Source organism: Neolamprologus brichardi, chromosome 2, assembly GCF_056152115.1.
Source record: "Neolamprologus brichardi isolate AB-2024 chromosome 2, ASM5615211v1, whole genome shotgun sequence".
Lineage (NCBI taxonomy): Eukaryota > Metazoa > Chordata > Actinopteri > Cichliformes > Cichlidae > Neolamprologus > Neolamprologus brichardi.
In genome coordinates, this window is record NC_142105.1 from 27095813 (window position 1) to 27107396 (window position 11584).

General features: G+C 41.2%; 1 protein-coding gene across 1 annotated transcript; it reads left to right on the top strand.

The window, feature by feature from the left end:
* The first annotated feature begins 5266 nt into the window (after positions 1-5266).
* On the top strand, positions 5267-7663 carry LOC148106166 (protocadherin gamma-A12-like). Its single transcript, XM_087851804.1, has one exon. It carries the CDS (start codon positions 5267-5269, stop codon positions 7661-7663), a length of 2397 nt encoding a protein of 798 aa, XP_087707930.1.
* The last annotated feature ends 3921 nt before the right edge of the window (positions 7664-11584 follow it).

Here is an 11584-nt window from a genome sequence, read left to right on the forward strand (position 1 = left end):
AGTAACTCGTGGTGTCGCCCTTGTCTAACAGAAAATAATCTCTCGCCACTCCACCCACTATTGCATCGAAATCAGTTGTAAAGTGTCTGGATAATCTGGTAAAATCCCGGATAGAGATGGCGCAAATTGTTACCAAATAGCCGAACATTTGGTTGTCTTGGTCCGACCATCTTTTTTTTTTTTTGTGCTGCACAGTACATTTTCTTTGAAATTGACGGTCGATTTTTGTCAGGATGCGGGACAAAGGATTTTCAGCTCAAGGCCCGATCTTCTGCATTTATTCCATTTTTGTAACATTGCACCTCGTTTATGGAGATCTGAGCTATTCCTTTCCCGAGGAGATGAAACGAGACTCAGTGATTGGAAATATAGCCAAGGATCTCGGTTTTGATTTGAGGACTTTATCTTCCCGCAAGGCTCGTATTAATTTTGAGGGCACTCATAAGCGTTACTGTGATATTAATCTGAGAACGGGGGATCTGATCACATCGGAGAGAATCGACAGAGAAAGCCTTTGTGCCAAGAAACCTTCATGTGTTGTGCAAGTGGATCTGGTGTTAGAAAATCCTTTAGAGCTTCATCGTGTAAGTCTTCATATACAAGACGTGAACGACAACTCGCCAAAATTCAAAAAGAATTTGATTGAGATGGAAATACGCGAGTCGGCAGACAGAGGTAACCGCTTCTCAATAGAGCAGGCCCGTGACGCAGATATAGGTCAAAATGCTGTGCAAAGGTACGAGCTTCAAAAGAACGACAACTTTATTCTGGCTGTTGATAGCAACAAGGTTGAACTCGTACTGGAAAACACTCTTGATAGAGAGAAACAAAGCGAGATGAATTTACTTCTCACAGCTTTGGACGGTGGATCTCCTCAGAGATCCGGTTCCGTAGTCATACACGTCACTGTGCTGGATGCTAATGATAACGCCCCAGTGTTCAGCCAGGCCGTTTATAAGGCCAGTCTGTCTGAAAACTGTCCTTTAGATGCACCAGTGATTAAAGTCAGTGCCACAGACGGAGACGAAGGAGTGAACGGAGATGTAACGTATGACTTAAGTCACGTGTCTGACGACGACATAAATGTATTTTCCATTGATCCTAAAACGGGAGAAATTAAAGTAACTGCTGTGATTGACTTTGAAGACAGAAATTCTTTTGAAATGAGAGCAGAAGCGAAAGATGGTTTAGGTCTAACTTCTTATGCCAAAGTGTTAATAGATGTGACTGATGTAAATGATAATGCACCAGTTATATATCTAAATTCAGTGTCTAACCCCACACCGGAGAACGTGCCAACTGGTACAGAGGTGGGCATCATTAATGTTCAGGACAGAGACTCCGGGAATAACGGGCAGGTCCACTGTTCGATCCAACAGGGTGTCCCCTTTAAGTTGGTTCCTTCTATTAAAAACTATTATTCTCTGGTGACCACAGGACAACTGGACCGTGAAGTAGTGTCTGATTATAACATTACAATCACTGCCACTGACGAGGGCTCTCCACCTCTGTCCTCTTCTAAAAGTGTTCAGTTATCTGTAGCTGATATCAATGACAACCCACCTGTGTTTGAGGAACAGTTGTATAGCGCATATGTGAGTGAGAATAACAAACCAGGCTCCACTTTATGTTCCGTTAGTGCTCGAGACCCCGACTGGAGACAAAACGGTACAGTGGTTTATTCTCTGTTAGCTGGTGAGGTGAACGGTGCCCCGGTGTCCTCCTATCTGTCTATAAACGGAGACACGGGTGTGATCCACGCTGTGAGGTCGTTTGATTATGAACAGTTCAGGAGTTTTAAAGTCCACGTGATGGCCAGAGACAACGGTTCTCCTCCTCTAAGCAGCAACGTGACCGTGAGTGTGTTCATCTCAGATGTGAATGACAACTCTCCTCAGATCCTGTACCCCTCCCCAGAGGGCAACTCCTTCATGACCGAGCTGGTCCCCAAAGCTGCACACGGAGGCTCTCTGGTGTCCAAAGTGATTGCGGTGGACGCGGACTCCGGACAGAACGCCTGGCTGTCCTATCAAATAGTCAAATCCACCGATCCAGGACTTTTTACCATTGGTGTCCACAGCGGAGAGATCAGGACACTGCGAGACATTTCTGAATCTGACAGCATGAAACAGAACCTTGTAGTGGCAGTGAAAGATAACGGACAGCCCTCTCTGTCTGCCACCTGTTCCATGTATTTACTAATTTCTGATAACTTGGCGGAGGTGCCAGAACTGAAGGATCTGTCTTATAATGAGAGCAATTCCAAACTGACCTCTTATCTGATCATCGCGCTGGTGTCTGTGTCCACGTTTTTTCTGACTTTCATTATCATCATCCTGGGTTTGAGGTTTTGTCGCAGGAGAAAGCCCAGACTGTTGTTTGATGGAGCAGTTGCAATCCCCAGCGGTTATCTCCCTCCTAATTACGCAGATGTTGATGGCACAGGAACTTTACGCAGCACTTACAATTATGACGCATACCTGACCACGGGATCTAGAACCAGTGACTTTAAGTTTGTGACATCATACAATGACAACACGCTGCCTGCTGACCAGACTCTGAAGAAAAGTCCATCAGACTTTGCTGATCCATTTGAAGACATCACCACATCTTCTGAGGTAGAAAAACCAACTTCTTTCCCACATATATAAACATATAAACCTAGACTTAGAACTTTTATTGTCATTGTTCAGTTTCTTGCACAACACAATTAGGTAGGAAGACCACAAAGGTGCGACAAGTAAAGAAAACAATGTACAAAGAAAAAAAGCAATATCTATATATCTATCTATCTCTATCTATCTCTATCTATCTATACATAATTTTTTCCACCAACTGTGTTCAGGAAAGCAGAGTTTTAAGTTTATATTTTTGAGTGAAAACAGTCACATTTAACTATTCCACTGGCTCAATATAAAACTGCCCTTTAGGGTCTGAGACAACATCAACATCAAAGTTTATATCAGAACTCAATCAGTATAGACAACAGTAGTGACCTGTCAAGAAACAAATATACAAAAATAAAACAAAGTGTTCTTTGGTACCCATAATTCACAGTTCAACTGACAAAAAAGTGCAATGTAAACTCTCATTTTAACTTGTACATTTTTAAGGGAGAACATCATGAACTCACTTTGATTTCTCTACACAGCCGAAGTACACACACAGGAATCACACAGAAAGTGATCTCCCCTCTGAATCAAACAGAAACATAAAAAGTTGTGCAAAGTGAACAACAGTGTAAACTTAACAACTTTGAAATCTGTTAGGACACTCTGTCATTACTCACGCCAACCCGCTCTTCAATCCTGCTCACAGCACGTAACCCTTGAACATACACCCGTCGCACGTTCAGAATTCTACACAAATCATCACAAACACGGAGTCATCACATAATAAACTTAGCTTCCTAGGCTAATTACCGTCTCCGACAACACCGACGACAATATTTAGCAGTGTTTTACACTTTTCTAGCACATTTACCTCACGTGTAGATAGCCACGCAAACCTTTGCAGCCTCTAACTCTCTAGTGCTCCCGCTTGCAGTGCGCAGTGCGTGACGCGAACCTGAGTACAAGCATGGTCTGGCTTAAGGTGGCTCTTAAAGGGACGGTGTACCCCCAAAACGCAAGGTCTAATCATCACCACGACAACTCTACAAACAGACTGTTAAAACACAATCACCTCTTCTTAAACCTTTTTTATGTGTAGTGTTAGTTCTCTTGGCTATATTCTCCCCTGCTACGAGTCAACGTCCTAGGTGACCCCCTGCACATCCACCATTCCCCTGAATTCGGTGGCATAGAGAACCATACCAGCTAAGACCTGGGAGACTACATCTGGACTTCAAAAGTCAACTCCCAGCCCATTGTTCCTTCAGTGGTGCTAGTTTCAGTCATTATGCAACAGTCATTAAGAACAACAACTCAGTGTTTAAGAAAAAAATGGGGCCATTTTAGCATTAATTAAACCCACAGACAAATAACTAAATTTATTTTCCAAGTAATCTAACAGTTTTTGGCTTTGCTAACATAACTGAATTTGGGATGAATTTGAACTGGGATTTATGAGCAACAGTTGAACACATGCAATTGAAACAGATATTTTACTTGCAGGAAATGGACCTTTGAATAGCTACACAGAAATTCCAACAACAACAAAAAAAAAAATCTAATTATTTCCAATAATTCATTTTTTTTTAAATAAAATAACATTTGTAACATTTCTAATTTAAATTTATATTAAATGAAAATAATTTGCTTTTCATTCAAGCAAAACGACATTTCAACATGACACTGAAACTTTTGAGCAGTGGCATTGAGCGCTAATGACATTTTGTTTAAAGAAAAGTGGAAAAGTGTATTTAGAGTGCAGCAGTAGCCTGCTCATTCTTTTATAATGTCGTTTCCAGGTCTCGGCAGGGTCAACTGGTTCACTTTTTAGGCAATGTGATGGAAACAAAGCTTCAGTTTCGGATGCAGCCTTGCAGTAGTTAGCTTTGGGTAGAGTTTTAAAAATAAATGAGTCTTTACAGTTGTATAGTTATCTCTCATTGATTTTAGGAGACAACACATTGCGCAATAACCATGTCAAATCTTACAGTACCTGTCCATGGTCCTGAAATACGATCCAGGGGTTCTTGGAGTAACTGGATCTGGAGACTTGTTTGGTATCTCCGAAATTCCATGTGAATTTCAGTAATTAAAACTGTAGGTTTGTGTAATTCAGTTACCTCAGTTTATTGTCTCAAAAAGGAGAACCTTAGAACTTTTGTGTATTACAAAAATGTAAAATAAATTCAAGAATGTTAGGGTTTGTTGAGGCTCAAACAGTATACATTTGAGGGTAACAAACCAAATATCATTTTAAATGACTGTTGTGGCATGACATCGGCATCTTACTCAGGCACAGTTAGCAAAGAATGCTTAATGTGTTTTAAATAATATTCACAACTGTTAAATATGGCCGAGAGCGGTCTTAGAGTGATTTACTTTTTTGTGAAAATATTTAATTGAATACTAAGAAGATTAAAAGGTGACTCGTGGTGTCGCTGTTGACTAACGGAAAATAAACGCTTGCCACTCCACCCACTCCACTTACTGATTAGATATCAAATGCAGACTGCTGGAAAAACGCATATATCCGAACCTTCAGGACCCCGTACCTTGCTGTAAAGTTCTAAGGATTGCTGTGTATTTTGGAATAGATTTCACTTTGCCACTGTGGACAGTATAATTGCTGCAAGATGGGTTCTTTTCGAGTCAGGATGGGAGACAAAGGATTTTCAATACCAGGGCCGATCTTCTTCTTTGCCTCCTTTATTATAACGCTGCGCATCGCTCATGGAGATCTAAGTTATAATATTCAAGAGGAGATGAAACGAGACTCCGTGATTGGAAATATAGCTAAGGATCTTGGGCTTGACCTGAGGACTTTATCTTCCCGAAAGGCTCGCATTGATTTTGATGGATCTCGTAAGCGTTACTGTGACATTAATCTGAGAACGGGAGATTTGATCACATCGGAGAGAGTCGACAGAGAAAGCCTTTGTGCCAAGAAACCTTCATGTGTTGTGCAAGTGGATCTGGTGTTACAAAATCCTTTGGACCTTCATCGTGTAAGTGTTCATATTCAAGATGTAAATGACAACTCGCCAAAATTCAGAGAAAATTTGATTGAGATCGAAATAAGCGAGTCAACCGAGAAGGGTAGCCGCTTCTCAATAGAGCAGGCCCATGACGCAGATATAGGTCAAAATGCTGTGCAAAGGTACGAGCTTCAAAAGAACGACATCTTTATTCTGGCTGCTGACAGCAACAAGGTTGAACTCGTACTAGAGAATAAACTTGATCGAGAGAGCCAAAAAGAGATGAATTTACTTCTCACAGCTTTGGACGGTGGATCTCCTCAGAGATCCGGCACCGTAGTCATACACGTCACTGTGGTGGATGCCAATGATAACGCCCCAGTGTTCAGCCAGGCCGTTTATAAGGCCAGTCTGCCTGAAAATTCTCCTTTAGATACACCAGTGATTAAAGTCAGTGCGACAGATGCGGACGAAGGAGTGAATGGAGATGTAACGTATGACTTAGGGCACATATCTGATGATAATATGAATGTGTTTACTATTGAACACAAAACGGGAGAAATTAGAGTAACTGGTGTAATTGACTATGAAGACAGAAGCTCTTTTGAAATCCCAGTGCAAGCCAAGGATGGTTTAGGACTAAAATCATATGCCAAAGTTATAATAGAGATTACTGACATAAACGACAATGCACCAGCAGTTTCTCTGGAATCGGTGTCTTACTCCATTCCTGAAAACGTGTCGCCTGGTACAGAGGTGGGCATCATTAACGTGCTGGACAGAGACTCTGAGACTAACGGGCAGGTCCGCTGCTCCATCCAGCAGGGTGTCCCCTTTAAATTGGTTCCGTCTATTAAAAACTATTATTCCCTGGTGACCACAGGACAACTGGACCGTGAACTAGTGTCTGATTACAACATTACAATCACTGCCACTGACGATGGCTCTCCACCACTGTCCTCTTCTAAAAGTGTTCAGTTATCTGTAGCTGACATCAACGACAACCCACCTGTGTTTGATGAGCAGTCGTACAGCGCATATGTGAGTGAGAATAACAAACCTGGCTCCACTTTATGTTCCGTTAGTGCTCGAGACCCCGACTGGAGACAAAACGGTACAGTGGTTTATTCTCTGTTAGCTGGTGAGGTGAACGGTGCCCCGGTGTCCTCCTATCTGTCTGTGAACGGAGACACGGGTGTGATCCACGCTGTGAGGTCGTTTGATTATGAACAGTTCAGGAGTTTTAAAGTCCATTTGATGGCCAGAGACAACGGTTCTCCTCCCCTCAGCAGCAACGTGACCGTGAGTGTGTTCATCTCAGATGTGAATGACAACTCTCCTCAGATCCTGTACCCCTCCCCAGAGGGCAATTCCTTCATGACCGAGCTGGTCCCCAAAGCTGCACACGGAGGCTCTCTGGTGTCCAAAGTGATTGCGGTGGACGCGGACTCCGGACAGAACGCCTGGCTGTCCTATCATATAGTCAAATCCACTGATCCGGGACTTTTTACTATTGGTGTCCACAGCGGAGAGATCAGGACACTGCGGGACATTTCTGAATCTGACAGCATGAAACAGAACCTTGTAGTGGCAGTGAAAGATAACGGACAGCCCTCTCTGTCTGCCACCTGTTCCATGTATTTACTTATTTCTGATAACTTGGCTGAGGTGCCAGAACTGAAGGATCTGTCTTACAATGAGAGCAATTCCAAACTGACCTCTTATCTGATCATCGCGCTGGTGTCTGTGTCCACGTTTTTCCTGACTTTTATCATCATCATCCTGGGTTTGAGGTTTTGTCGCAGGAGAAAGCCCAGACTGTTGTTTGATGGAGCAGTTGCAATCCCCAGCGGTTATCTCCCTCCTAATTACGCAGATGTTGATGGCACAGGAACTTTACGCAGCACTTACAATTATGACGCATACCTGACCACAGGTTCAAGAACCAGTGACTTTAAGTTTGTGACATCATACAATGACAACACGCTGCCTGCTGACCAGACTCTGAAGAAAAGTCCATCAGACTTTGCTGATCCGTTTGAAGATTTCGATACTTCAATAGAGGTAGGATTCTGAAATAACCGGGTTATCAAAATTGCAGTGTTTTGTTATGTCTTTAAGTTTTTACATTTATAGTATTGTCTTTGATAAGTAGAACCTGAGGCTTCTTGTTATTTACAGGGTCTTTCCTATATAGTACCTCCCCTTTCTTGCATTTTTTGTGTGTTTGTGTATGAATTTTATTTTATTTTTTTCAAAATAACGCCTTTCATCATATTACAAACAAAGTTGCTTATAGCGAAACGTGGCTATTAATATTAAACTGGAACGTAACCAACTTCCTTTTATTTCCAACCCGAAACTTTCAGTGTATTTTTTTAGACTCTTCTGACGACTAGTCAAGTTTCACTCTGATTTCTGGTCAGCTTTTACAACACTGCAAAGTACCTCGAAATAAACAACGGCATTAAATTAACAAGTAATGATTAGTAAATTGATGATACACTTTGTCGCATAAACCATCTGATTTACTGAAGGCGGCACCAGTACTGTTAATGATCTTTCACATGAAAGACGAACAAAGGTCCTATACTCAAGATTTACTTATTAGTTCATGTAATTTCGAAGGTCCCCGTGTTTAATTCGTGGTGTAGTGGTTAACGCATTCGTTGTTTAAGGAACGGATCCCTCCTATTTTTAAAGAGGCACAGAGGGGAAACCCCGGGCTTGCGTCAGGAAGTGCATCCGACTTCAAGTCAAAACGTTTAGCCGCCCACGGTAGCGATAGTCGGGGAAGTAAGTGACCAGTCGAAGGGACGTTCTGTGCGTAAATCACAATTATGTTTAATGGGTATTATTATCATCAATGTAGCATTAAAATAACTAAATCACCTTTTAAACTACCGAAGCAGTAGCTGTCAGATATTCATCACTTCCTGCTGTCAGTATTGACAATCTCATTTCTTGTGCTCAATTCTTTGTCATCTCATGTACATCCACATTGCACCTCGGTATATATTAGTGTTACCGCATGTTACAATGTTGTTCTCAAAGGTGTGTTGACAGTCTGTTGGATAGTGAGCGCTACATGTTTATTTCTATCCCATTGTGGCGCCAGAGAAGGAACCTGAAAATGTAACTCAACTGATAACGCCACCTGGTGTTGGAGTAGCACCCCAGGAAATTTCACATTAACCAGTGCAAAGGTTTAACTAGTTACAAAGACACAAGGGCTCGTTATTGACAAAGAAGAGGCGTGGCAAGTCATTGTCAATAGGTTTGTTTAATGCATTATCTGAGTAATGTGGAGATACAAAGACAACAGCAAATTTAGTGGCAGGACTTCCAATACCACTGTACCTTTATCTAAAACACCACTACCAGACATTGCTTAAAACTACAAGACTCACTGTGTTGCTCCAAGTAAAATAGCAGCTCAACAAAAAAGCCAATTAATATAGTTAAATACAGGTCACTTTGGGAGGCAACCTACAGGGAGTAGTGCCCAAGGACTGCCACCAGTTACTCACTCGTCACCTCGCATTGCAGTTGTCACTGCAACTAAAGGCGCTTTATAATCGTATCCCGGCGTTTACACTCGCATGCATAAGAGGCAACCTGACCAAACGTACCTAGCCCCCCAGCAAGCGTCCGTCTCAAAACCTAAAATGAAATAAACCTATAAATCAAGCAAGAAATAGGGACCGACTCGGTGAAAAATAAACAGAAGAGGAGTGTATGCATCTACATATAAAACCTTAAAAATACCACAGAAATGCAGCATCAGGCGCACCCACGCTGGGCCCCAACAAAGTGCAGTGTGGCACAAACGGCACAGGACAAGATTAAACATGATAAAACAAAGCAAAGTTAAAACAAAACAAGGCACTAGAGGACACTGAAAACAACAACGAGAAATAACAAGACTCAACAAGATGGCAACAGGGTACCTATAACAAGAGAAAAGAACAGTTATCCTTGGTCCACGCTATTATTAACCAAACTGCAGACTTCATACGAGGATCCTACTAACCACTCGACTGAATTTGATCTGCAACATTAAGATCAGGCTGTGATCGTCACCATATATGGGAGAAATGAGTACCAAACGCTAAATCAGTGAATAGGCCACAGCTGCTCCTCATAACTAACCTCTAATTAGATCGCTAGGGTACCATTAAATGTTCACGCTGCGTTCACAGACACCATGTGGGAACAAAACATCTTCTACAAAATCGAACCCACTACACTAACATGAAACTTCAAACCAACAAACACACGGATTTATTAGGTGGTTGTCAAATGCCAGCGAGCTCATTAATACTGGTTAGCTACTAACATTAGCAGCACTGACTCAGTAAAAATGAATAGGTGTCGTGTGTTCCCGGTGGGACTGTTGTAGTCCACAACTCATGGATGACATTAAGAAAGAAGTTCAGTTTCAAATTCAAAGAAGTGCAGTGTTGAGTGACTTGTACTTTACTTTGATATTTCCTTTGCTGCTTGGATATGGAACGCCAGGACTGACATAATAAATTAATTATACCATTAAATAATTAATTAAATGTGGCAAAAATATTTATTTAATCAATTATTTCCAATTGTAATTAATTATTGCCACATTTAATTAATTATTTAATGGTATACTTAATTTATTATGTCAGTCCTGGCATTCCATACTTGGACAAGTAGTACTTTGTTTGCTTTTTGTCTCAGATAAAGAAATACCATATGAAGCTTGTACAACACAGTGTATTATTGCAGATTTCATCAAGGGACTGTCTTGTCCTCATGGTTATGAATAGCTGGAGTTTAGCCATTAAGAGATTTCCCTTTCAACGCTTTATGTTGTTTGTGCTCAAAGTGGTGTCATCACTTCAGTATTTAAAAAGTGAAACATAACACCAAGTTCACATATAGATGTGTATGTCCGACCGCGTGCGTGCGTTTCCGTTTTAAGTTACACGACCTCAGGTTTATCTCGTGACTCCCGAACGGTGTTGAGCATATGTTATAAAGCTGTGAGTCAATGTACAAAAATGCATGTAATGTGTTTAATTATAGTCACGTTCATCAACAGTAAGATGGCACATGTACATCGATGCATCATTCTAATAATGTCTACTCTAGTATAAGGACTGACTTTCCGCAAAAAGACTATGTCTACTTCTGATTTGTTACTTATCTATATTTTAATGAACGTAGTTGCTATAAATCGGAAATAAATAATTGAAATTGCCATTTCAATTGCTTTTTTCTAACTGTGTGTGTGCGAGTGTTGCGGCATTTGTCTTCTTTTCTGTATAAAAACCGTCTCAGTATTTCCTCTGCCGCTGTCCAAGGTTCTGAGCCTTGTCGTTTGTATTCGGTAGCTATAATTGCTTTTTCATTATAATATACCGAGAACATAATTCGCTATTCCAATTTAGTGTATTGACGGGAGTAAACACTACCTTCATGTGATTTCTTTCTTTCTTTCTTTTTTGACTTGAAGAAGTTTTATTCAAACGCGGATGTGAAGTTAAAAAGACACATGGTGTCACTGTTGGCTGGAAGAAAAAGAACATGCAGCACTCCACCCATCATGAATTCAGTTTTTTTTTTCCATTTATCAGAAACGCTAAATCCTGGGACATAGTTCTGTATAAACTGGTGTGGACTATTGGATTTCTGACTGATTTGGGATACATATGTTGTTTCGCTCTGAATAGCCAGATAAACAAGCGGAAGACGTTGTTTCATTTCAGGATGAGAGACAAAGGATTTTCAGGCCCGATCTATTGCCTTGCTACGTTTATTGTAACGATGCGCCTCGTAAGCGGGGATCTGAGTTATTCTTTTGCCGAAGAGATGAAACGCGACTTCGTTATAGGAAATATAGCTAAGGATCTCGGTATTGACCGTGGAAGTTTTTCTTCACGACAGGCCCGTGTTGATTTTGAAGGATTTCGTAAAATGTATTGCGACATTAACATTAGTACTGGGGATTTTACTACG

Coding starts and splice junctions, on each gene's coding strand:
- LOC148106166 (XM_087851804.1), top strand. CDS start 5,267: ATGGGAGACAAAGGATTTTCAATACCAGGGCCGATCTTCTTCTTTGCC.